This window comes from Haemorhous mexicanus, chromosome 2, assembly GCF_027477595.1.
Source record: "Haemorhous mexicanus isolate bHaeMex1 chromosome 2, bHaeMex1.pri, whole genome shotgun sequence".
Taxonomy (NCBI): Eukaryota; Metazoa; Chordata; class Aves; order Passeriformes; family Fringillidae; genus Haemorhous; species Haemorhous mexicanus.
In genome coordinates, this window is record NC_082342.1 from 5,570,651 (window position 1) to 5,598,540 (window position 27,890).

The following is a 27,890-nucleotide window of genomic DNA, read 5'->3' on the forward strand; positions in this document are numbered from 1 at the left end:
AGGCAAGGGAATAAGGGAAGGAGTTTACTCCACACATGCTTATTGTATGATGAACTACTGCAGGTAGAAAGAGTCCTTGTGATATTTTTGCATCAAACAAATGTTGAATATTTTAAAGAGCACTATTTGGCAAGAGATCCTACCCACACGTTTCTGGGCAATTGAATAGGAGGATGTGGTTTGCACCGCATCATGGTGGTGCTGAATGCAGGGTTACTATTCATACACCTCTCCAAACAACCTGAAAATGTGAATTCTCTGCTAAAACTAGCTTGGCTTGAGGGTCTCTGAATATCTGTAATTACCACCTCTATAGCAATATATTCCACAGCAGAAGGGAATGAGATGGGATCATACTGCCACTGTGTAGTCCCTTGGAAATGCAGCATGTATAACTGTAACTGGCCTCACAGTTGTGATGAAAGATTTGGATTGATTTTTTTTTTTGATCCTTGGTTTGATTTTATTTTCCCCTCCCCCTAAGAATCCAACAAAACTTGGAAAGAAATTTCCAGGTCTGGCAAAGTTGCTTGTGTGGCTTTTTTTTGTTTGTTTTGTTTATTTTTTTCTTTGTTTTGTGTCTGTATGACAGTGAAGACAGGATACAGGACAGAAAAAAAAAGAGATGTTGACAGAAGCACAGGAGTCAAAAAATCTGTCATAATTTTCCTTTCTTAGCTTTGCAAAGCAGCTCAAGTATTTCTCTGGCTTTTGTGCTGCCTATATTTAAAAAAAGAAGAAAAAGCAAATTCAAACTGCAAGTGAATTGCATAAACAATTCTAGATTTACTTTTCCAGAAACAGGAATAGAATTGGACAGCTGACAAGAACCAGCTGAAGCACTTGGGTATAAATCAATGGTTAGGCAATGCATGAGAGAGAATTTCTTAACATGAAAAATGCCAGGGGAATTAGAAACAGCCCTTTCTAGAACAGTTCCTGAGGTCTTCTCTTGCTCAGAAAAAATATGCTGTCATGAATCCCTTATGTTTGGTAATTTCTAACTCTGAAAAGGACTGTTTGTGGCACTTTAGCTCTGTGTTCATGTACAAATATTTGTGTGGCCTACATGTATTTCTTTGTGTACATGTTCTGGTCTCAGTTGAGACTTTAAAGCTCCTCTCCTCAGTACTCAGAGTATGCACTGATGTACTGCTGCCCAGTATTCCAACAAATTCAGACATGCTGTTGGTAGAATTTCACAGAAAATGTATGAAGACAGTAAGAGTTCAGTTATTCACACTTCAGCATAATTCTTCTTTCCTGGAATGAAATTCCAGTCATTGGCCACTTTATAATTCCAGAGCATAACTCCCCACTGCCCTGTGCTTTGCTTTGTCCTTGTGCAGTATGAGAGGGGCTACAGATTTTGGAAATGAGGAAGTTTTGGCCACTTTGCACAGTACTGTGCAATATCAAAAAGTGGTAAAGAGCAACTGTGAACAAAACCTCTAGTCCAGTAACTACAAACAAGTCCAAATCAAAAATAGTTATTATAAATAGTGTCATTACCTTAAATAGGGAGCTAAGGGGCTATTCCTGTAGTACCTGCTATTATTGATGAGTACTTAGAATTAAATCCTGAGATAAACCAAATAACACATCAGAAAGAACTGGCTTCTCTAGAAACCCCCTTAGAAGCTTCTACCTGTCACTGAGGCCTTTATTATTGTTTTATCAGCTCCCCTGAGCTCTGATAATTTGTAGTTTTTCTCCCCTATGTACATTTTTCAACTGCATAGGTGTTTCTGCACACCATTTCAAACGACAGTATTTTCTGACCTTTGCTTGGGAGGTCGTACACACACTGCTGAATTCCCCAGGCTTGCCACCTTTAATTGGAATGCTCTGGAGTCCCATTCAGCTCACAAAATGTAACTTACTACCTCAGTCTTGAAGCAACCATGAGAGGGAGTAAATGTCTTGTTCTCTTTCTGGGAAACCTCCATGTCCTCTGGCACCTGGTTGTCCCAGGACCCTTGTGCTATGGGAGTTTTAACCCAGAGGAAAGCTCTAGTGCAGCTCCCTTGTTCACCAACCCAGCCTTCAACCCGCTCTGTGCTCAGTGGCTCCTCCCGGGTTTTTGTCCCAGTGATAATTCCTCATTTGAATCAACCTTTCACTGCAATTTTTCTTCCTTTTGTGTGTGTGGTGCACCAAGTCTCTAAATGAGCAGGAGCTGTGGTGCATCAGGCACAGCAGCACTGGCTGGTTGAGGGAGGTGATTGTTCTGCTCTGCGCTGGTGTGGCCTCACCTCAAGTCCTGAGGGCATTTTTGTGTGCCATGATATAAAAAGACATGAAGCCATAGGAGAAAGTCCAAAGGAGAGCCATGAGGATGGTGAAGGGCCTGGAGGGGAAGCCTTATGAGGAATGGCTGAGATCTCTTGGTCTGTTTAGCCTGGAGGAGACTGAGGGGAGACCTCATTGTGGTCTTCAACACCCTCATGAGGGGAAGCAGAGCGGCTGACACAGCTCTCCTCTCTCCGGCTCCCAGCCCTGAGGGAATGGCATGGAGTTGTGTCGAGGACGAGAAAGTGGCCTGGATATCAGGAAAAGGTTCCTTACCCAGAGGGTGGCTGTGGAACACGCTCCACAGGGAACTGGTCTCAGATCCAAGCCTGTGAGAGCTCAAGAAGGGCTTAGGCAAAGCTTTCGGGCACATGGCATGATTGTTGGGGCGTGCAGGGCCTGGGGTTGGACTCGATGATTCTCCTGGTTCCTCTACTACTCAGGGTATTGTATGACTTTCTGATAAACCCCCCTAGTGAACGGGGGTGCAGGTAGACATGGGGGTTCTGAAATTCTTACTGGTAAAGGGCGGGATCCCATGCTGATGGTTTCCCCACTTGTCGGCACGTTTGTTCCCCTGCCAGGGATGCCTGTCAGCCCGGGGTGCCATGCTGGGCACTCGGGGAGCGGGGCTTGGCTGCCAGCCGAGCCCAGCCGGGCCGGGAGGGTGTGCGGGGACGGCAGCCGGGGCTGTGACCCCCGGGCAGGGACCGGGAGCTCGGCCGGGGCCGCTGCCGGGCTCAGGTGCCGCTAGAGGGACCCGCCCGCCCGGGAAAAGGCTCCGCGGCCCGGCGCATCCTCCGGCACATCCCCGGCCCTGCAGCGAGCCTCCAGCGGCTCCGGGGCCTGGCACAGCGAGAACAACCCCAAATCGCCTCCCGTCCCTCCTGTTCCCACCCCTGGCTGCGTTTCTTGCCCGCGAAGAAGGGCTGGATTTGCCCTCTCATGAAGTGTCCGGGGGCTGAAGCAAAGCTGCTCTGTCCCATGAGAACCCAGCCCTCGGTGAGAGCCTTCCCTTCCTCCTTCTCTCCTTTGGTCTGTGTTTCCCTGTCTTCACCTGAGCCAATAATCCCTTGCTCCTCTTTGCTTTTCTTTGTATAGTTGAGGATGAGAGAAGGAAAAGCAGGTTATCATTTCACAGCCTTCCTTGTTCCCCTGAAGGATCTTTAAACGAGAGCTCTTTAGCCCAACTATACAAAATAAGTCAAACCTGCTACTGAAATAACTTTTCCCCTTCCCTCACACTGTGTAGTTTGTTGTGGGTGAGAGTGTGGAGAGCGGTGAATAGAAAGGGTGGTTCAGAGGAGTGTCACTTGATTTATTTTCTCTTAAATCTAGGCTGCTTCCTTCTATTTCTATTTTATGCCCTATTTGCAGGTTTAGAGCTTGGAGGGTGTTTCTTTCGCCTTTTGTTATTCTTCTCCAGTCAAGTGAAATAGAGGAGTGCTGGAGCAAATTGTTATGGAGTCCTTTAACACCATGTTCAGTGAGCTGGAGACACAGGAGAGGGCCAGGCTGGCAGGGGCTGGGGAAGATTGGCATACACTGGGGTATTTAGCTAAGAAGAGCAGGAAATGTGGTAGTGGTTTGACTGTGTAAGTTGTACTTCTGAAATATAAAGCAAGCTGAGCATCTATCCCTGCCACATGTAAAGCAAGGGACAAAGTCTCCACTCAGCTCTCCAGGTGCTCGAGGTAGCTTTTGAGAAGGTGGGAGGGCATTGGAATGTAGGTAAGATTTTAAGATATCCTTTCTTACTACTAATTTTTTTTTCTGTCTGCTGTTTGTACCTCTCAAGATCTCAGTACTTGCAGTTCCCCAGCCTCACTGGCTGAGCACGGCTGGTGCTGACCAGAGTTGTCACAGCAGTTTTGAAGAAGGATCATGTGTGCTGGGCTGTGCAGTGCTGCACTGACCCTGCGTGGGATGGAGGTGGCAAAACCACCTCCTCTCCCTCTCTCAGCTCCAGGAGGTGCCAGGCAGCTCCGAAGTGAACTGGCACTTCTGTTAGCTGGATCTGAGCTGTGTTAAGTTCAAGCAAGTTTACTTCAAGGCTGCCAAGCCCTATAAGGAGAAAACTGCTCAGTCTTTCTCTCTCCCTGTTCTCCTCCTCCTTCCCCTTCTCCTGATTTGCTTTGCTCCACAGGTCTCATTTTCACCCCTCAGACGGTAGCATGTGATTCCTTGTGCAGTTAAGAAAGGCCTTCCTGTTTTCCCTTCCCCTCCTTTCACCTCCCCTCCACCCCAGGATCTCAGGATGAGGTGCTGGCTGCCTTTTTCCCTTAGCTTTTGGTTTTCTGACTATAAAAATGAGATAAGACCTATCTGAGATATTTAATTAATTATTAGTATTTCTTCCACACTTTGAAAACCAGATGAAAGCAATACTTATCAAAATGGAGGAGACCATCAATGAAAGAGGTTTGAAACAGTCCAATAGTAACATAAATTTATGTGTGTGAAAAATGAAGTCCTGCTTAGCTGTTATGGATATGTCTTGCTTGAAAAACTGTTTTGGGTTCAAAATGAACCCAAACCAGTTTTTTTACTGGCTGTTAGATTTGGAAGACAAATCTCCAACCTGAAAGCATGTAGATTGAATTTTCTTATTTTAAATTCCAGTATTTTTGCATATATTTAAGCTGATGGATCACCTCAAGCTTCAGAGGTGAACTTTTTGATGACAGAAAATGCAAGCCCTGTATTGACCAGAGATGTTGAGGTAATCCAATGCTGTTTTGCTAATCACTGGCATTCTCCTTGAAGGGATCTTTTTTTATGTCTGGCTGGGGCGCAGTGCTGCTCTGTGTTGAGCCCACCTGGTCATGAGTCAGTTCAGCCTGCCTCCAAAGTAGTAGATGAATGTGAAAGATTTTTTTTTTTTCCCCGTGGATGCAGGCACAGCTTTGCTGCTATTGGTTAATGGTGTGTGTTTGTGGGGCAACTATCTTCCAGTGACTGCTAGACTAGAAACATCTGGAGTGTAAACTGGCTGATTCCTTATTTCATGGCTGTGGACTGTTTCATGCAGCTTTGTGCTGTGAAAGATAGGAAACCAGGCTTAGCCAAGAGCGAGTTGCTTAGCAGATGCTTGCTGTCATACAAATTAACCACAGCTTTTGCATCTTGGAGTGCTGCCAGAGCACAGAACCAGCTATTGCATTAAATGTCTACCACCAGTCATGATCTAAACTGAAAGTGAGAAGATTAATCCCTCTTCTAGCATTACCTTAGCAGTTAGTGCTTTTTGTGGTGTTAAACGTGTTTTTCATCTTTAAACCCAAACCATGAAATGCAGCTCTGAGTTTCAGATAAATGGGTGTACAAGGAGAAAGGAAAGATCTTAATTTAGTGAGGGGGAAAGTATCATCCATGTATAGGAGGTATCTTGCTTTAAAGTGGAAAAAGAGGCTAATTTTTATTAGTGCTGCCTATCTGGTGCATAGCAATGAATACTTTCAGAACAATATTTAAAATAATTGTAGGCCTATATTATATATATATAATAGTATTATATTATAAACAAGAATAGATACAATTGGTTTGAGCTATTAATGGATTAAAAGCAATAGTATTCGATAAGCAGCATCTTTGACTTTACAGAGCCCCAACCCCAACCAGGATTTGAAATTCATAATTGTACTGATGCACTTTGACTAATGAAACACAGTACTTTTTCCTGCCTGAAAATATTCCCTTCTGAAGTTTTCCTGAGTTGCAGAGTTCTTACTTAAGAAGTAACTCACTTGAATGTGAAGTAAACAACTGAAATTTATGAAACTCATACTTTGGTAAGTTAGGATAGAAAGTGAGGATATAAAGTTGCTTTCAGTCACTGGTGTTCATTATGTGTCGGGGATTTGACACCAGAAAGATTTGACTGTTTTGAATTTGGTAACCTTGGCTGTTCATAGCCCTTGCTGCTGACTTCTGTTTGTTCTGTCCTCTGTAATCTTTCCTCTTAGCCAAGATCAGTATCATCAAAGATTTCATTTTTTGGAGTTACTTTATGTGGGCTAGATACACTAAATCACAAAACCATTTATGTTTCTTTTAGACGTTTAGCTTTCCTGGTTGAAAAGTGAAGTAAGAAATTTGATCCTGGTTTTCCAGAAGACAATGAAAGATCTGAAAAAAAAATTGGTTTAATTAATTTCAGGATTTCACAGGGAAGGAGATATCAACATTTGCTGTTAATTTTTAGCAGTTATGCTATTGGTAGTAGGACTGACACATATTAGGATTCTTCTTAATCTTTACAGGGCTACTACAAGGGTTTCCTCTCACTTTCTTGTAGGATTTACTCTTTGGTGTGCAGAGTTACAAAGAGTCCTTTTTTTGTTCTTTTTTTTTTTTTTTTAAGCAGCAGCTACAGCAGTGATTTTCTGTTTCTCTTCTGCGAGGGGAATCTGACGTGCAAAGGTCGAGTAGTAATGTGTACTTGCCTAGAAATAATGTGCTGAGTTTGTAACTACTGGAGAAAATAATTTGGCACAGAGCTATTTCTGTGCACCTCCCCAGCACCGAGAACAATCAGGCGCCAGCTGAAGACAGTGACTGCCAAAAGCGCATTTGGATGAGGTGGGTGTTTCTGGGTGGTACAGTCATGTGTTAACAAGTGTGACTGCATCACTAAAACAAATGTATTTTTGAGTCCCCAAGCTCTTTGTAGGGGTATGCCATCCTCAGGAGGAAAGGACACCAATAAAGCATCTGGCAGGGAGGAAAGGCAAAGAAATGAGTACAGCACAACGAGGTGTATCTAACTGCTTGTTGTTTGCCAAAACCATCCACCTGAGCTGGATATCGTGTTCACGGCTGCTTCAGGAACAATTCTCTGTGAAAGCTGAAGTGGGAGTGGGTCAGCTGCTCCAAATCCAGTTCTCTGGGTGTTGGAAGAAATCTAAACTGATGGATGGGCAGCAAACAGCAATGGGGAGGGCAGCTGCAGCAGGGGTAGTGACCCAGGAAGCTTTGTGCAAACTCAGGAGGACATGTAAACCCTTTCTCTGAAATACACACACAGTCTTCTGGCGGAGGTGGGAAACCAGACACTTTTTTTTTTTTCTCTTTGCTGAGACTGAACTCTCACAGGGCACAGAGCTTGCAAAAAATCTTAGCTCCAGTGCATAAAATTGTGCTCCTTCAACCTGGTGCTAAGGTCCAGTGGTGGAAGCCTGTGTGCTTCACGGGGAGGGAAAGCAGCATCCTGTGGACATCTTAACGTCTATTCATTTTGAAAGGGGAATTCTTGTATTTTTATTGGATGCATCACATGCATGGGTAAATGCTAGAGATGAAATGATGCTGTGTGGGGAAGTGTTTGGCACAGTGGGTTCTGTAAGGGAACGAGTGATGAGTCGCAGTCAGACACCAAGAAATGATGGTCCACAAGCCGCAAGTGCTTTTAATGGAATAACTTCCCACTTGTTTGATCAGATTTCTTGTAGTTGCCTCTCCCACCGCTGTGCTGAAGGGTGAGCAGATACAGCTCAGTGAAAATGATACAAAAGAAACCACCCTGCATCTTGAGAAATGTTTAGCAGCTTAATTAATTTCAGAATATAATACTGTTAACAGTGCATAAATGACAGATATTTTCTGTTTATCTACATATGGTTCCTTCTTTCAGCTTCACCCATTATTATTTAAATGAGTATTTTAAGTATCTTTCCTCCTGAAAAGCAGCCCCTATTTTTCCTTCCAATTTGATTTCACAAGATATTGTCAAACATCTTACTAGTAAGAGGATAAACAATATAGTCTGTATTCCAGCAACCATAAAGGGAGGGGCAGGGGGAGAGGAATGGATTCCCCTGAGACACCCAGAGTTACGAATCAGGAAATGTGGGAAACAGAGGTCTTCAAGAGTGAATGATTTTGTGGGGTTTTCTGTGCTGCCTCCTGCTAATCTGCTAATCCTTTTGGAAAGCTAAAATTCATGGCTCTTTCTGGAGACAGTAGAGCACAGCTGATGCTGAGAGCAATTTTTTCTCTCAGCATAATGCAGCCAGTGCTGAGGTCATGGGGGCTGCAGAGGCTGTGCTCTGACTGCAATGGTAATAAAGCCTGCTGGCTTGCACTGAGCATGAGCCAATTCCTCTCTGTCGCATCCCAGTATCTTCAAAATTTAGCTGTGCCACTGCTGTGCTAGAGCTCCATGGTATGACAAGTGAGCTTTCCATTAGATTCCTGGCTGCGTTAAAATCAACAGCAAATGTACTGTTCCTGCTAATTCTGAATAGCATTTCATTTGGACCTTGATGTGAAAGCAGATTACAGTACGTTGTAAGTGACAGAAACAAATTAGTTCAGTATCTCAAGTTTCAAACCTCATCATCTTGCAGGAAACCCTTTTGACAACTGTTGTGTCAGCTGGTAGCCAGCAGGGAAAATACAAAAATTATTACAAACTCCAGAGTTTGTAATACAGAGGAGGGAGAGGGGGAGAGACACACGGCAGTGTTGACTTTTTTTGTCTAATACAAACCACTGAAAATCTCTTGGAAGAACAATTGCAAGGGCCAGTGACACCTTTCCCCAACTAAAGGGGACCATGGTGCTGTCATTTCTCAGTTCCTTTGCGGTGTTCCTAGGCTGGTGGCCCAGGTGCCAAACTGGAAAACCTTTGCAGGAGGTTGCTGCTGCTGACAGTGGGGTTTGTAATCCCTGTAAGGAGCTTCAAGTCCCTGTTCCTGTGAGGCAGCACTGAATGTCTGACAAAGAATTTGAATGTGGCTCTTAGTGACACAGCCTGAATCTGTTTGTCCTGAAAAGTGCAAAACCTGGGCTTTGGTGTGGCTCTGAACAGCTTCATGGTGTGGCATCTAGAGCATGTCAGTCAGGATTGGCCAAGCTGCCATCTTTCAGGCCTTGGAAGGGATTTGTTCATAGAGGTCATCTTTGACTAAATAAATTAGGATGGGCTGGAGTTCCTGTAATGCCTTTTTAACTCTGCTGGGAATGGGGATATGGATGGATGCTCTGGGAGAAGGAGGGGTTTAGAGGTGAGCTTCTCAGTGAACATCCCACAGGATCTCCTGCCCAGGTGTGCAGTGCATACTGAGGTCACTCCCTCTTCTCCTACTGCAGAAGGTGCTCCACAGCCTTTTCCAGAGACCCATGCTGCCAGCACTGTGGTGCTTTCTCACTTGCTTTGAAAGGGAGCACAGTCCTGGTGCTTGGGGCAGTTGAGAAGAGGCTCAGGGGAATCAGGCTTCTGAGGATGGAGGGCTGAACATGGTGAGCTGGGGCCGTCAGCCCCAGATCTTTAAACCTTACTAAGCCACTCTCTGTCAGCAGCGCTCAGCCCTGGTATGAGCTGTGGCTGGTTTGGTGCTGCAGGTCACAGGCTCTGTGCCTGGCCAGGTGTGAGGACATAGAGAAAGGGGAGTCTCCTTGTCTCCTGCTTCTCTCCCTTCTAATATCTCCACAAGGAGAACCACCTGTGCTTTATGAACCTTCCCTTTCCCACACAAGTGGTGTCTCAGAGCACCAGGCCCTCCGTGTTCTCAGCTCACTGGAGGTGCCCCAGATGTTTGGCTGTTTCCCTTGAGGTTATGCTCACATCTGCTGTGGGTGTGCAATGGCAGAGGGCTCCCAACACTGGCTTGCTATGAAATTGGTAACTCATGAGAGCCCCATGCCTGCTGCTGTGTAACACAGGGAAGTCACCTATGGGAAAAGGCAGGGCTGCAGCTCACTGACTTAGGATGATGGTAGATATGTTTAAAGCTACTACCCTTGGCTGTGAATGGCTTGGCTCTATGCTGCAGGCCTGTGCCAGACTGTTAAAATCATGTTGTCATTCCATGGTGTATTTTCTATCTTATATCAGTAGGGTTTAAAACGTGTGTGTGTTGTTTTACTTAACATTTCATTGATGACTGAGGGTTACTTTTTAAAAAGTTTTGTTTCTTCATCTACTTCAAGTGCATATTTTCTTCATATTTAAGGTAATACCTTTTGCTTTGAGCTAGGCAGCTGTGCAAATCCCAACTGGATCAGAGCGACCTCTTTTTCTAGAGCAAAACCAATCCCAGATGATCCATCTCTTTAAAACTTGGGCAATCAATGCTCCCAATATTACCTATACAAAAAAAGTCATTATAATGTTAATGCAGAGTCCTGGTGCTTTGCCTTAAATACAACAAATGCCATCTCAGTTATATAAATTTATACAGGTTAAAAAACAATGACTGTGTTCTCCTTATATGAACAAAAGCTCTTAAAGGTATTGTCCGCACCGCACAAGCTTCTGGAAGGCTTTCTTGAAATCTTCATTAAAGATTGTGTAGATTAAAGGGTTAATAAGGGAGTTTATATATCCCAGCCATGCTAGGAAATTAGACATGTCCTCTGAGATGTGACATGTTTCACAGGTATTAACAACTACTTCTTTTACAAAAAACGGGAGCCAGCAGATCACAAATGCCCCCAGGATCAAACCCAGCGTCGTTGCTGCCTTTCTCTCTCTCGTGCTGGAGATTCTCTGTTTTTTCCAGGACTTCTCATGCTTGGATTCAGACCTGGGACTTCGTAGGGTGATGTTGATTTTATCAGAGCTCACCAGGGGATCTGAGGTTTTCTCTGTTGTGCTGGGCATTGAAGCTGATTTGGTGCTTCTTTCACCTGCATCCAAAAGGACTTGTCCATTCACGCCCTCCTCCCTCACGATCCGGCTGACACTTCTCCTGTGAAATGTCTTTGCTGCTTTGTAGATCTTGTAGTAAAGGATCAGGATCAAGGCCAGCGGGATGTAGAAGGCGCCAAATGTGGAGTAAATGGTGAAAACAATGTGGTCGTGTTTGATGATGCATTCGTCCTCCCTGCTGGTTGTCTGGTGCCTCCAAAACAAAGGTGGCATGGAGATAAAAATGGATATGATCCATACAACTGCTATCATGATGCCAGCGTGCTTAGGTGTCCTTTTCCGGGCATATTCCACAGCATCCGTGATCGCTCTGTACCGGTCCAAAGCAATGGCGGAGAGGTGCAAGATGGAACAAGTGCAGCACGTGATGTCCACGCTCAGCCAAATGTCGCACACCACCTGCCCCATGATCCAGGTCTCCTTTACGATGTAGACAATGCTGAAGGGCATCACCAGGACCGCCACAAGGAAGTCAGTCACTGCAAGAGAGCAGATTAGATAGTTGGCGGGGTGGTGGAGCTTTCTTGTCACAATTATTGCAGTCATCACAAGAGAATTGATGGCCGTTGTCATTAGAGCGAGCACAGACAGGGTAATGGAAATGAGAATCTTGGATGTCGCCCATTTGAAAGGTTCTTCTGATGTGCTGTTTTGTTCAGTTGAGTTTATTAAATCCATGTTCCCTTTTAAAGATGATCTTTACCCGTAGCAGTTACCTGTTGGAAAAGTAAAAACATTCAGATGATGCACCCTTGATTTTTGTCGTCTTAAAAGACTATGGGCCCTAAGCTTACAAGAAGTTTAGACTTATCATTAGAAATTATTCTGGCTCTAAACTCCAGCCTGGTTCCTTGAGTGGCTAAAAATACTTACTTCCCTTACTTATTCTAAATGCTTTATAGAGGAGTCCTGAAACTGGTTTAATGTGAACAACCTCATCCTAAAGTAAACACTAATACTTCTTTTTAGGCTCATGCTGTCTGCTCCACTAAGCAATGTAATGACTGTTGAAAACATTAATGCAGCAGGCATAATGCTTATTTTGCCCATATAAACTCATTTTCCCCATCAATACATGACTCATTCCTCATGTATTAGCTAAACATGGGATTTCTTAACTGGGACATAGCTTTGAAGAGAAAACAGAAATGTGAAACATTGCCGTATGCCCTGGAAGTGACACCATACAAAAAGGAGAAGAAAAAACAGTGTGACAAAAGTGTCGTTTTACATCTTCCTCTTACACATCTCTAAAATGAAACATCTTAATATGTTTTAAAGCTTCAAATGGTTCACTTATTGGCTAAGTGAAATACTAGATGTACATTAGAGTCCTGAGAACATCTTTACTTTTCCTCAAGTTTTGCTGTTCTGTGGTTTCCTCCAAAGAAAACTGAGGAAGATTTGGGTGCTACTTGTTCTGCTAACGACTCTTTCTATGGAAATAGCCTAACTCCTCCTATGGCTATACAGGAAGAAAAATACAAAGAAATACTGATGAAACAAGTTCTTGGTTGCGTTCTGGGGATGTGTTCTTATCAAAAAGAGTTTCTGAGTACCCTGCAGAGTGCAGCTGAATTGGAGTTTCCAGCTTTTACTGTGAGTGACAAGCTCTGAAGAGGATCAGGTTTCATCCTCTAGTGAATGTTGACCTGCAATTTCTTGTGTAAGATCTACTTGATGAACACCTAAGTGGGGCCATCTTTCACAGATTTTTGATTGTATTGAGTGAATTGCACTTGTGTTACATTGGATGCCATAAGTAGGGAAATACGTGAAATTAGTGAATATTTTTTCTTTCAGAAATTTGGTTTCATTAACAAAACTAAAGCTTTTGGATATTATGCTGGAGTGGCTGAAAAAGAATCTTGTTTACTGTTTATAACCTTGGACCCAACTCATTCACTTGGTTTGATATTTTAATCCAGGCAGTGCTTAATATGCTACTGACTGCTCAAGAATGTTTTTAGCACTGATTGACCAACATTTAATTGAATGGAAGCACAAGGAAAGGAAATATATTTTATGTGGTGATATTTGCACATGCTTAGCAAATAATTGTCCTGTACATGAGCTGATCACAACATGTGTGTTCCTTTCTCTGAACTTGAAATATACTTTACAGATGGAAAACCAGATCTTTGATCATGTCAGTGTCACCTTAAAACCTTCTGAATCCACACTAATTTCTGTTTTGCAGATATTTTTGTCTATAGCTAGCTGCCTTCTAGGGAAAGAACAGACACATATGCTATTATCTGGTGAATGCTCAACCTCTGCTAAATAAATCTTTCTTTTCAAGCTTGTGCAAATACATAGGGAAAAAAAAAAGATTGTTGGGAAAAAAACTAAGATATCTGTTGATATTCAGCAATTGATCATACTATGGTTAATCACTCATTATGGTTAATCACCTTATAAATTTCTAACCCTTTGGATATTAGTCCTTAATTGCAAGCAAGGAAAAAGCAATTTAGAGCTAATGAAAGCTGATTAATCGTTTTTGAAAGATTCTTCAGTTTGAGACTGTGGAGTAAGGAAGACACTATGGGTAGATTTGTAAAAGTGGTGTGTAGGAATAAGCAGTTTCCTTAGTGCTGCTGTGATTTGGATGCTCTTTATAAGAAGCACAGTGGCAGAAATGTGCACATTTCTGTGCAGTAATTATGCCTCTCTGTGTGGAGGCAGAGCCATGAGGGCTGTGCTGCTTAGGACTGCCAGTCACAAAATTTGGTGGCTTCTCTGGTGGAGTGAGGTGGGAATCCATTTCTAACTGGTGCAGCTTTACAGGGTGATCATTACTGAAAAGATTGTTTTATAAATATGTGGAGGTGAAGCATTTGGCAGTATTTAAGGGCTGCTGCTTCTTTCTTTTTTGATAATGGCCAGAAGTGACCTAATTCTGGATTTCTTCTTAAGTGGAACTCAATTCAGTCAGTTGCTATGGCTGGCTTCTGTCCTCAGCAAGCAACCAACCCACTTTTAGGAGTATGAAGGATGATCCTGTAGACAGTGCACTGGATTAGAATGCAGGAGAGCTGACCTTTGCCCCTCTGCTTAAGCCTTTCCTTGTCAATTTTTGAGCAAATTCATTACAGTGCTTCTCCTAATTCACTGTAAAACAAGAGGAATTCCCTGGAACCTTAGTTTGTTTATTTTTATTTTTTTCTCTTTGTAGCATGATTTATCTCTTGTGGAATGGGTTTAGCAGTGACTATTTCAAGCATGCAGCTATTTTCAGAAGAATTACTACAGTCCAGATGTTTGTAAGGCTACTTTTGTGGAGTTGGCAGCTCAGTGCCCCTCTTGTAGAATCTATCAGCTCATCACTGATAACTCAAATTCCATGGCACCTGCTCTTGCTGCAGATGGAAGTGTTGTTTTTTATTATTATCTTTTCAATACTCAGCTGTTGTTCCGAAACTCTGGAAAGACCTGAAATTTTGATTGCATTACATTGTCCTGAATTTAAGACTGGTGAAAATGGTGTCTTGTACTTTTTATTATTATTTATGATTGTTGAACAAGAGCTCTGTAAACAAAGGAAGCTGCTGTTCACCTAAGATAGCATACCTCTTATCTTGGACACAGGAATATTATTATTTTGGAGGAATTAGCCACTTCTACAAATCTTTTTTCCTTCCCTTCCAGATCTGGCATATTAGGGTGACCTGAATGTAAATACTTCCTTGTCTGTAAACACACACATATATCATCTTACTGATCATGTTTAGAAGGCATGGGTGAAAATGTCCATGCAGCCTTATCACAAAAGTAAGCATTGAGTTTGTCTAGTGACCACTCAAGAGAAATGGATGTTGCAGTTGTTTCAGCTTTTCTTGAGCATGCCTGTGTGTTATTAAGCCCATAACCCACCGTTGTGATGAATATTTACAAAATAACAATGTAATTGATCTTGTTCAATAGCCTTAGTCTGCCCTTCCAGGTTTGGAAAACAGCACTACTCTGCCATTGAAAACATGAAAAATAATTAATGCCTAATGATGGAGAAACCTGACTGGGAATACCTTTGGGAAAGGCATCATCAGTCTGCTGTTTGGGGTTCTGAATGTAGATTGAAGTGCTAGAAATGTACAGCTCTTGATTTTTGGGCCTGTTTTTTTTCTTTTTTTTTTTTTTTTTAATATTGCTTTAAGCATTGGTGGGTAGAAAACTTGCAGATTAGGGTTTAAGTACTGCTTTTGAATACAGGTTTTCTGAGAGTACTGGGAAGGGTGGGAGAAGGTGTTTGCTTTTTTTCTGTGTCGGTTCATTAGGAAAATGTGTCTTGATTAAAAAACAGTAACAGTAATCAGACAGCAGAATAAGCCAGATATTGAATTTAGGGCATTTAAACTGCTACAGGCAGCCAATAGCAGCCTTTGTGCTTTAAGTAAGCACAAAGTTGTGCCAGGGAAGAGAAAGCTCCTACTTTTCCACCTTCCACCAGGCTTCAGCCAGCTTTGAAATGGAACACTTCACTTGCCAGCAGGTGTCTCTTGCTCTGTTGGCCACTCTGACCTGCAAGCCAATTGGATCTAAAAATTTTTATGAGGCTTTATAAAATTGTACAAATCCCTCCTAATGTGACTTCCTAACGTGTGTCTTTAGAGACTGACCAAGTGAGGTACTAAAGACAATTAGTTTCATCCATCATATTAAGTATGAGTAGAGGGAAGTATTGCTGCTTTGGATTAAAAAAATCCCATTTAAGAAAGAGGAGCTTCTACTTGGATCTGATAGGGGATATGTATTTTGATTTTGAACTTCCATGTCCCAACAGAGGAGGAAGGGTAGAGGGACACTTTCTCCTGATTCTTGGTATCCTTAAATTCTTTCCTGCCAATAACACTTCCTAAGGCTCCTAAAGCCACAGTGCATCCCTGGGACAAGGTTTGTAAGGGAAGTTCCTTGCCAGCTGAAGGCTGCTGCAGCAAGCCTGCCTTTCCTGGAATGCAAAGTAGATGTCTGTCAGGAGATTGAAGTGCGAAGCAGAAATTACAAGGTTGCCAACTCTCCTTACCCAGTCTGCATTTCTTCATGCTTAAAACGTTATTTTTTCTTTTTTCCCCCCTGTATCTGCCACTTAACTCAGAGGTAGAATTATTTCCAGTTCTTAATCTGTCAGCAAATATTTGTATATGCATGCTAAAGTAATGCTAAAGATTCCCTGTTTGGGTGATGCTATCTAGTCCATGGGACTGAGCACAGTTTGGACCTGAAATGTATTGGCAGCTGGAGGAATATCTTAAAAGCTGTTTAGTTTTTGCTGTATGAGTCTCCACAAACTGAAGTTATTTATAAATTCCACTTGTAAAAGGCCACAACAGACCTGGAAACACAGACAACAAATAACTGCAAAATCACAGATAAATCAATTGAACTAATATCAACTAAAGATAATGTGGAATTCTGTCTCCCAAGCATGCCTCAGGAGAAGCATGGGCAAATAAATAGGCTTAGCAGCATGCCCTGAATAGCAACATAACACAGGAAGGAAACAAATCTGAGTCCTGGAGAATAGGTATCTCCATGTCTGAGCACAGGTGCTCTGCTTTCTTACAGAATGGCAATGGAAAGTACCTTTCTGTGCCTTGAACCTGGATTTGGTGCTTTTCTTAGCAGTGTAACAGTCTTAAAAGTCCTTCTGTTGGCAAAATGATGTGCTGCAGTGTGCTTTGTGTCGGGCACAACAAAGATTATGCTTGCTTTAAATTTTCTGGATGTCTCTTTAAATTCGTTCTGCCAGCAGAAATAATCCCAAATGGCTAAAATGACAAAGTCTGATAGACTTAGCCCTGAAAATTTCCTCCCCAAATGTCTACTTTGTCATGTTATTGCAACAGAGATAGGTAGTGCTTCCACTGAAGCAGCTGAAATGCCAAGTCTGAAGCCTTCCTTGAGGTGCCAGGGAAGGGGAATTTGCCCTCTGGCCCTGGATGCTGACAGGAGAGATGCAAGCACCAACTCCAGCAGGACAGGAATGAAGACTGTGCTCTCTGGTAAAAGGGAAGCACTGGAATAGCTCTGTCCTCATCTCCTTGGTGTAATTAACTTACCTTCATATTTCCCACTGTGATTCCTTTGCCAGGTTCTCTGCTTGTGTGTCTAGGACTGCAGTGTAGTCCCAGACTGCCTGTCAAGCCTGCCTAGAGGATCCTCCCCTGCTTGTTGTCATCTTATCTGTAGCAACCACTGCATCTGCTTATGTGGAGGAATGTGATGTTCAGAGGGTAATTATGCATTCCTTGCTGCTGCTAACGTTGAAGTTAAGGGTTTGGCTTTCTGTCTCCTTTTGGAAAATTAGTCACTTGCCTGTGTTTGCTCTTTATTTCATGTCCCTCTGCCATCTATTTTAATCTATCTGAGGGGTGTGGGGGGGAGTGAAGGAGGAGCAGCAAGAACACAGGATGATAGACTTGCTTATATAACACATGAGTCCCAAATCCAGCTTCAGTTACTTGGGTGGTCACAGAGTGAACCTGTTATGATTTGATCATTTTTGGCTGGAGAAAGAGAAGATTTCATTCCTCTATTCATAGTTCTCCAGAAGATATGACAGTGATTTGTTTCTTTGTTAGGTGAAGGGATTTGGTTTCTTCCCTTATTTGAGGCTAATCTGAGCCCCTAGTCCAGATCTCTCAGAATAAAGGCCTGGCTAGTTGTCTGTTGTGTTGTGTATGTTGTGGAAGAGCCCCAGAAATCAGGTCCTGGACAGTTGTTCCCATGGGAGCTGTTTCCTGCCATCTTTGCTGCTGCTGATGCTCAAAGCTCTTTAAATAAATAACTATATATGAGAAATAGTGTTTGAGCACCCCATCCCCCAGTGTGAGCTCCACACTGAGTGGAATGGCACGTCCATGATGATAAAGACAAAATCTCCTGTAACCCTGTGGCCACCACCCTGTCCTTAAAGGCACATATCCCCTTGGACTTGGGGTTGGGCTCTGAACTTGAACCCTCCTTAACGTAAGTGGGCCACTCACTTCCATCTCCACTCTTTGGCATTCATCCTTTGTTTAGTTTGGATCTAACATGCCTGAAACGTTCCATTCAACCAAAAAATTTCTGTATTAAGAAAAAGTTTAAAATTTTTACTTTAGTCCTAGTGAAGAAAAAGCAAGGTTCCTGTTTGTTTTTACTTGAAGTTTTTTTTTTTCTTTTTTTGATTGATAGTGAATCAAAGAAGTGACTAATCACCCATTTTTTAATCTAAATTGTACAACTAGATTCTTCCTAAGCAGGATTGGCTTGTTTTCATTGCTATCATCTAAATTTGTACAGGGGGTTGAAAATGCAGAATGGTTTCCTTGTGTTCCAAAAAACCTGCCTTTTCAGGTAAGGGCTTGAAACCTGTAGGAATTACAAGGCAGTGCTGGAGCAAGGAGGTTGAGAGGCAGTTTTAGTTTGCTTGAACAGTCATAAAATGCAGCCTTGTTTCTCCCACTTCCTACTCATCCTTATGCTTTGAGGCCATGTGTTCTTTGACAGCCCTCTGAAAACACTTGTGTGTGCAGCTGCAAGTCCCAAACCTCCTTCACTGACAGACCTCCCTCTGAAACTCTTTTGCAAGAAGGAGGTTCAGTAACAAAACAATCAATATTTTCAAATGTGTGCCTGGAAAAGATCTCTATTTCAATCTATAACATAACAAAATATAATTTTCAGACTATACCCTGGTCCAACAGTTGGGGAATTATTTTTCTGCTCTGTGATCACCAGGACAGCTTTGAGGGAGAATTGGTCTCAGAAGAGTTTGCTGGAAGAGGAGTGAAGACGACGTGTCCCTGTGCTCCTCATCTGCAGCAGGATTCTGTGTGACACAAGAACAGCACAAGTCTGTGGCTGATCACTTACAGTTAGGAGAGATGGCAAAATTCACTTAATCTTTAATCTCATCACATCTCTGACTAGTTTTTGGAGACTGATGCTATTTTAGATAGTATTCGTCTTACTGCATATTTCCCAGTGTCTTTCTCTATACTTCTTCTCACTGTGTCATTTGTCTTTGTTCTAGTCCTCATCTGATCATCTTGGAGACTGAAGGTCATTTCCCCTTGATCTTATTATCCATATGGCACGGTATAATCCTATCAGATGCAAACTCTGCATTGGATTTGCCCTAAACAGCACTTCTCTAACATTTCCTTTATCAGGACTAACTGAGACAATTCAGGCTATTTCCCCTAAATGATGTGCATGTAGTCCTGGCCAAGAAGTACTTAAAGCAAAACAAACAAAACAGTCCTTTAAGCTGATGATTTTGGAATAGGGAGGGATATTAAGATCACCAACCTTTTATAGGAAGTAGAATTCAAGATTTTTATTTTTGTCCTGTCTCCAAGGGAAAGATAGGGAGGAAAGCTGCCAGAAAAGCGGGAAGAATTTGTGGAAAGCTTTCTCAAAGTGATGCATCCATGGCACAGGATTCTGTTGTGGAGGAATGTTTGGTTTTTTTCTTTCAGACAATGCTTTTCTGCCAGAAGATGACAGGCTGCCTTGCCTTGATGACTTCCACTCACCTTGATGACTTGTACACAGGTCAGGGCTGTAATTCTAAAATTCAGATTCTTTGCCTTCAAACTTAGATCTAAGTTAACCAGGACATGATGTTTGCTATACTCTGCATGGGGTGCCACAGTGCTGGTGATACAATACAGAGAACTGTTCTTGTACCTGCTTTCTCCTGCATGAAGACAGAGCATTAATGTGGGCAGGTAACTGATCAGACTTTCCATGAACACCACAGGATAACCAGAAAGTCCTCATTTGCTTCTTTCATGTGCTTTTCCTGTTGTGTGGAGTTTTTGTTGTTGGTTTTTTTTTTTCTGTTTGGTTTTAGGGATTTTTTTAGGGATTTTCTAGGGATTTAAATCCCTAAAAAAATATTTTTTTTTTTAGGGATTTAAATCCTAGCATTGACACAACTGAATATTTTAGCCAGAAGAATTATGCTCACGCAGTGAATTGGCATAAATGCTAATGACAGAAACCCCACTAGTTCCAGGGCTGTTTAAACCATCTGTGTCTTGAGATCTGGGATGCAGCTATGCTGGCAAAACTTCTCTAGTGCAGATTGGGCTTTAGCTTTCCTCCTTTTCACATTTTCCAAATACTCTGCAGCTCTTGAGCATGCCTTTCTCTTTGCTTCAGTTTCGTACTGCACTGCAATGTGATTCTCTTTAAAAGCTCCTGTGTTAGGCAGAATAAGTCCCAGGACATCCTGCATGCAATCAAGTGTGTGGTGAGGAGAGCTGGAGAGATAGGGGAGAGTACATCACATGCAAGAGTTGTGAGGAGCATTTGAGGAAGTGGAATGGCTGGGAAGGAGGGCTGCCGGAATAACCCCTGCTTAGTGTTGGCATGTGTCTGTATCTCACACTGGGGCTGAACTGCATGGAAATGATACAAATACAGAGCTAAGATGCATCAAACAGCACTTCCACACAGTGCTGTGGAGGTCACTGTTCGGGATTTCTGAGATTTCTGGCAGGTTTCCTTGGCTCAGTGTGTGTCTGCAGCAGCGAGGATGAGAGGAAGGCAAACTGGAGCAGCTGCCCCAAGCCCAGACTGGCAGCTGGTCTGGAAATGACTTGTGTGTGGTCAGAACTGGGAGCCCAGCAAAATCTCCCAAGATCCTATTTTGGCAGAGAATGACTGTCTCTGTGGTCAGCTGCCATCAAACTTGCTGAAGAATTCCTGGAAACATTCAGCCTTGGGTGTATTTTTAGGGGTACAACGCTTTCCAGAAAGCTTGTAGCAGCAGGACAGTGTCCAAACACAGAAACAAGGATTTATCTTCCTTAGGAAGCTCCCTGGATGTGCCAGGTCTCTTGTAGTAGATGCTGTGAATACTAAATCAGCTCTTAAGCTCTCTAATGCTTTGTGAACTCATTTTCATTTCTGATAGGAAAATAACAGACTGTCACACACAACTTTTTTCCTTTGCATAATTCAGATGTAGTTGTGACACTTGACACCCAGCACAGATGACTGTGAATGGCTCCTTAAAATTTAAACAGATGATTCAGAATTAATTATGAAAACTAACCTTATAGTTGTCCCAGGAATTCTATACAGATAATCATTGTCTAAGAAGATCACCCAGCTCCAGTTGAACCCCAAAATTTCTCATTGATAAAGCAGCTAAAGAATCTTGAATGATAGACTAAGGAAGTATTTAAAAGTTTTTGGTTTTCCTGTTGTTGATACTTTTTTTTCCTTTGAGAATCTATTGATGTTGGCTTTCTAAGATCTTTTAAAACATAACATTGTGACTATGAAAGCCTCAGCGCTGTACAGAAGTTTAGCTACAACTTTGTCCTAGGGGTTCTTGTAGGCAGCACTTTAGCTCTTCGTTTCCTGAGTTAAAATAAACTCTGCAGTTTCAAAAGAGGGTTGTGCAAATCTAACTTCTAGATTTAGGTTGTAATCATAGCATGAAGAGGAAATAATTATAGCAGCTGACTTCTCCTTAAGAAAAGTTCTCCTTAAGTTGTATTCTGAGAAAATGAAATTTGTGTTTTTATTTGATAAGAATGTTTCTTTGAAAACCTGGTGCACTTTTGCAATGTATTTCAATATATTTCACAACGACTGTTAAAAAAACCTGTTTGACTGTACTTGAACATGATAACATGAAATATTAGTTTGGTTGTGAAAAGAAGCAGTAAACAGACTGGGTCTAATTGCCCAAATCCACAGAAGGCAGGCACATCAGTGCTCTGAACTGCTGCAGGAGAGCTCAGAAAACCTCCCACTGATTCTCAGCAATTGCAGGCTTTCTGTGGCCCCTGTCGTTTCTGAGAGGGATCAAGATTGTAAGATGTGCTTTCACATAATAACATGGTAAAAAGCAAGAGTAAAGGACTGAGCCAGATGGTTAAAGTGCTGATCTTCAGAGACTGGAAAAGGCCTGGAGAAGTCAAAGGTGAGCCCTTGCTTCAGCATGATCTGGCTTGTTTGTTATGTATGGAAACAACAACATCATGCTTAGCACTGCTGGAAATGCTGAATTCCTTTCCCTGGGTTGCTTACAGCCCTACTGTCATATTGGGAAGCTGGAGGATTTCCCTATGGACTAGAGCATGAAAAACTATTTTTCTACTAGGAGATTGGAAAAGACCAAATTATAACTTCAAAGCTGTCTGCCCAAAAATGCTTTTTCAATTTTAACCTCTGAAGCTACTGAAATTTATGGAAAAAGGCTTTTAACATTTTAACATCAATGTACTGTGGATAAGCAATGAGACCTGTAGGACAGGTTCTGAATTGTTTGCCCTTGTGTAGGTACACATGTGTATATTGCATTATATTTTTCCCCATCATTTCTGTGTTTTCTATTTTAAGAAGTCATCATTGAAAACTACATTTCCTTAGTGTTCAAAATGCTTCTTTGCTCTTTGAAGCTGAAGAACGTTATAATGTTAACTCTTCTGGAAAGGAGCAATGAACAGATTCAGGCAAGTGCCCACTTCTGTAGAATACCTTGGGGTTTTTTTCCTCATTTCAAGTTTTCCCATTTTCAGCCACTAAATGCTGACATTACATTCTGTGATTCTTTTTCCTCTTTGTTTCTTTATTTACAGTCTTTTGGATGTGACTAGTTCATATATACCAATTATACACCTCCTAGTCCCAAGGGTTAGAGGCTTTCTTAAAAGGACACAGGGGGTTATCTGTGCATAAATCAGGAGGATGCTCTCTCTAATCAGTTGACCTGAGTATCTAAGGCTTCAAGTAAGACTGAAGAGAAGTAGTCAGATCACCAGCTGTTGGAACAGGAGAAATGGATGTGGTTGTGCCCGCATCTGAAAAAATTACATGTATTTTTACATGGAAGCTCCATCTGTGTGTAGTTGCTTAGCTCTGGGATTTGAGGTTGAAAAGTTCCAACACCATTAGCTGCAGTTCCTGGCTCTGCTGTTTCTTGACCTCTACTGCAAGGTTATTATCCTTTTGAAAATTCAAATGGATTGTTTTAGACCCAGGCAAGCAGTCACAGTATTTTCTGCCTGCAAAGAGTTTGAGTTTCTTTGTTCTCTCTGTTTCTGATAATGCCTCCTAATGAAAAAAAAAATCATTAGGCAATAATTTAGGCCATGCAGCAAACTTTATCTAAAATCTTAGAATTGGTCATGTGGGAAATAACATTATATTATACACTTACACTTTTTCTTTTGATTACTGCAGTATGACCTGGTTTGACCATAATATTGACTGTCAGTATTCACTACATAATAAGCAGCACTGCATGGAAAAAAACTGCAAAGACATAACCATTCATTTATCAACTATTCTAAGTCCAAATTAAATTTTTAATTTTGAAAAAAACTCCTATAACTAACAGAATAGAAGCTTTCATAAAATTTGTGGTTTGAAGTTGTGTTGTTCAAGGTAAAAATGCAGTGCACTGAAGTCCTTGCTTCCCTGTTATTTTCAGCTAGTAGTGGAAAAAATGGTACAGACCTTTAAATACCATGCAAGTTTATCTTATCTAAGTTGGAGATAAGATATTTTGTGAAAAGTAGGTGCAGAAGAGCACTGAAGAAAGAAGCAACCCCCCCACCCCAGCATAAAAAAACCTCAGAAAAATAGAAAACAACCACAACAAACCAACCCTCAAAAATAAAATTTGACTATGTCTTATAATCATCAAATATGGCAGAGGATCATTAGATTAACCTTTTGTTATGATGAAAAGCATTGCTGTAAGATGTTTTTCAGCTGTATTTAATGGGATCAGTAGGTTTATGCTCCTTATTACACTGAAACGGATAAAGATTTTAATTTAGATAAATGGGTACCTGACATGGTCTGTTGTTGTGGGTTCTCTTTTTTATATAACTGCTGCTTTTATGTTGGCTTCTGACTTCTGTGATGATTAACAGATAATTACTTTTCCTGTAGTGAGCAGTGCTGAATTTGGGTGGCAAGAAAGAATTATGTTCTTTGTGTGGATGTTGCAGCAGGAACGGTGTAGCCAGTGTCCATGTGGGTAATCCTGAATAAAAGCAGCTGCATCTGCCCAACTTGGCTGCCCTTTTTGGTTTGCCTCTGCCCGATTTAGAGAGCTGTGTCAAAATGTGCCTCTTCAGGCCTGTGAAACAGATGAATTAGTTTTAAATGCTAGAGGTTGTTATTCAGTTGGGAGAAGTTGTTATCAGTGCCAAAACTGTTTTGGAAAGGACCCTGTTGGATGTCGGAGCGGGACAATACAAATCAAATCAAACAACTGGGCTGGCCCCTTCCTGCCTCTCTGAACTGATTTCTCTCTTCTGTACCAGGGCACCTCTTTGCCACCTTGGCATCCACCCTGCATGCCCAGGATCCCATGTGCCCTGCAGTGTCCAGCAGCTGGTGCCAAGCAGGGTGGTGGGTTCCCTGCTGTTGCTTTGTGACTGCTAGGAAATCGTGCTTCATGATGTACTAAGAGAGTTTGGTGAGTGAATGACTTCAGTATGTAAAATGGACAATCCAGCACTTGTGTTTCATAAATATACTGAACACTGTCACCTCTGCAGATAGTCCTGCAATGGAAAGATTGAATTAAGGTGTAAAATGCATTTAGGCTAGAAAGTATCCAGCTCAAATAATCTGTTACAACTTCCAGCTGTTCTTCTTTCCGTCTGAGTGCAGGATACTTTAATCACATCTGTTTAATTTCATCCAAGGTTACTCGGATGCTGTGGTGTGGAGTGCCAGCGATGACCCCCAGAAAGTTGTGCTGCAGAACCACTCAAAAATAACAATGCTCAGTATCTACAGGTGTCAGCATGGTCAAATGGTTGCACATTGCTCAAGGTAAGCTTTTCAAAAACAAGTGATGATGAGAAGTTTGGGTCTCTGAAAAAGTGAATGGCTGAAGCCTCAGGGAGCTGCTATCAGCAGTGCTGTGTTCAGGGGCACAGCAGGTCCTCCTTTCTTCTCTCATCCCCTCCTGTTTGCATAATGAAATGCAGCAAAAAGGGGGTTTGCTCCTCAGATGCTTGATCACAAGGCAATTATTTATCTGTCCTTTTCCCCCAGTAATTCCTTTACAGCTGGGAAAAATAAATGCATTCCAGCCTGGGCTCCTTGCCCTGTGCCACTGACAGTCTCATACACATTTTTCCTGTGTTTGGCTGAACGATTGCCAGATCAAAGCTTAGGGTCTGTAAGCCTTAACAGGTTTTAAGATAAGAACAGTTTGATTGTTACTTAATAATGTATTTTTTCAGCCTAATATGATTAAAAATCTTTTACTGCCATGATAGTTGCTACAGAATACCCAGAAGGAGGATATTGAGCTGTCTTCAAATTATGAGAAGTAGGTGTCATTGTGGCTCTTCTTTTCCTCACATGTAAGAGTAGGTGCTTTTGTAGGGAAGAGGCGCTTTTGACCTTTTTTTCAACTGCTGGGAGTGTGCTTTCTTGAGTTTTTGTGTGGGTGGGAAGTATGCCTGAGAAGGAAGCTGGGCTGCGTCAGTGACAGCATTGTGCTAACAGAAGTCTGCAGAATAATTGCTGAGACATCCATTTAGGAAATTGGTGGCAGGGGGCTCTTCATTTGCTTGACTCTGTGGCACAACAAAGTTATTTTCCAGTCTGGAGCTGAAGGAAGTATTTGGATTTTTGACTGCCACTGTATGAGAGATTCATAAGAACAATAATAATCACAGCAGTTACTTCAGGCTTCTTCTTCTCCATGTGTTGGCTGCATTGCAGGTTGCTAATAAAAGTGGTGTTATAGATTGCAGTGGCTTATATGTGGGAATAGGTCTTTTTATATTCTCAGTTCACCATGGATGATGTTTACTGCATTTGCACTTTTAAAAGCAGTTACGTAACATCAGCAAAAGGTGTGTCAGAGGAAAGGCAATTGACTTTGAAAAGTTTCCATAAGCTGTGTTATTAATTATTTATCTGTGTGGTCTCAGAGCAGGTAGTCTGAAAAGTAACTGCCTTTAAGAATGTCACAAAGGCTGCTTGGAACTGCTGGGAGAGCACTATTTGGACCATTTATCTATCAAAACAAGAGACTGATGAGCACAGGAACTTTCTTCTGACAAGAGTAAAAATGTCAATCTGAGTAGTTCTTGCCATTTCAAGCCTTTGCTTTTCATTTAAAATTCTACTGCTGTTTGATCAGAACATTAAAGTCTTGCTCAAATTCTGTGTCCTGTTCAATCAGGAGATTTTTTTTATTCCTCTATGCATGCTACAGATTCTAGAGAACTAACAATTCATTTGGTAGGGAGTGAGGAGTCCACATGCCTCCTTCGGGACATGGTTTTGTGGGGTTAGAAATTATATTATATTGGCTATAAAGAAGCTTTTAGTGCTAATCCCGTAGTCATATATAGGAGAGTTTTTGAAAAGACAACAACCATACTGCCTATATTTATTGACTTTAGCCAAAAGTCATAGATTCAGCTGCTTGCTTTTTCTGAAGCTCTGTTTATGACCAGAGAAAAGCTCTAAGATCTCCTGTTTTAATGAAACTGGATAAAAAAACCTCATGCATCAATTTCTTGCGAAGCTCTTTTAACATTTAGGTGACTTCCTGCATACCTTTAAAGAACATTTCATCTTGCATTGATATTTAAATCAAATGAATCTCAACCTATAGGAAATACTACTGCAAAGTATCTAAAATTGAAGTGATTTAAAGGAATTAAATGTGGTTAAATAGTATTTTCCTATTCTGCTATATTGCAAACGTGTGTCAGGGACTGTATTTGCTTAATTGCATTTTTGTATCCTGTATTTAATGGTATACCTGTTCCTCTAGGCTCTACTGCAATTTTCCTACTTGTACATAAGGAGTTAATGAAATAAACCTTCTCTATCAAGGAGATGTAATCCTTCCTTCAGCTCATAGAATTATGATAATAATGATTGGCAATAGAATATTCACATACATATAAATTTAATTACCCATTTTTTGTCTTTGGACATCTGGATTGCCAACAACACAGGACACTTAAATTGGTTTTTGGGTTTCTTTGTTTTAATAATCATTTAGATGTTTGATAATATTAGCAGTAGAATGTCTATGAGTAGGGAGAGAAGTTGAATATTTCCTGGCCCCCTTTTCCTTCCTCATCTACTAGAAACACAGACACTAGTGAAGTTAAAGACAAGATTTTTACCTTTTTGCTTTAGCTGCAAAGAAATGTAAAAAATGGGTGACTTAATGCCCCAGGAGGGGTTGAATAAGTACTTTCCTTTTGCTCTAGTGGCAAAAATGTCTTGAAGTAAAGCTGAGCTCAGTCCCCTGTTTCATAGAGCTTTTAGAATATTTTTCTGTGCAATTTGACCAAATGCTCCCATTCGGCTGCCTTTCCCATTCCATACCCCTTGGCAGCAGCAAGTTGGTCACATTTCCCTGCCAATCTCTGCACAGTCTGCAAGTAGTCTGAGCCATGAGCACTGTCCATTAGTTCTGCAGCAGAGAACCCAGCAGCAAATCCTTCCTGATGCATCTCCTGGGGAGCAGATTTGCTTCTTGGGTCCACTGCTTCTGATCCATCAGGTAGAAATCCAGCCTAAGCACACTGAAAGGTTACAGAGGACTTTGTGAGCTCTTGCTTGAACTTCATGGGGTGATTTATTAAGCCTGGAGAGCCATTTGGAAATGTAATGAGTGTCTAGGATGCTGAAAAGCTGTCTAAGACCCAGAGCCTACCATTAAGGATGACATACTTGTTTCAGCAGCATTTGCATTTATAAGGTTTTTTACCTTGAAGCAATTATGGTTTCACCCAGCTGTGGTAGTGTAGGAGGGTTTTTGAAGGTGCAAGCTGGAGTCCAGGGTGCAAGCACTTTACACCCGTCCTTGGGAGCCTTGTTGTGTGCACAGGGTGAGCTGAAATCAAATGCTGATTGATCCTGTTAATTGATCCATCACAATTCCCCTGCCAAAAGGTGCTTTTTTCCAGGAGAAGCTATCCAAGTGCCTTAA

The 27,890-nt window shown here is 41.8% G+C and overlaps 1 protein-coding gene across 1 annotated transcript in view; it reads right to left on the reverse strand.

The window, feature by feature from the left end:
- Positions 1 to 7,679: 7,679 nt before the first annotated feature.
- Positions 7,680 to 27,890, reverse strand: part of HTR1F (5-hydroxytryptamine receptor 1F) — a 104,595-nt gene continuing 84,384 nt past the window's right edge. The window contains exon 3 of the mRNA XM_059872563.1: positions 7,680 to 11,661. Coding sequence (XP_059728546.1) covers positions 10,520 to 11,623 — 1,104 coding nt within the window. The 5' untranslated portion in view covers positions 11,624 to 11,661 and the 3' untranslated portion in view covers positions 7,680 to 10,519. The remainder of the gene's footprint in view (positions 11,662 to 27,890) is intronic.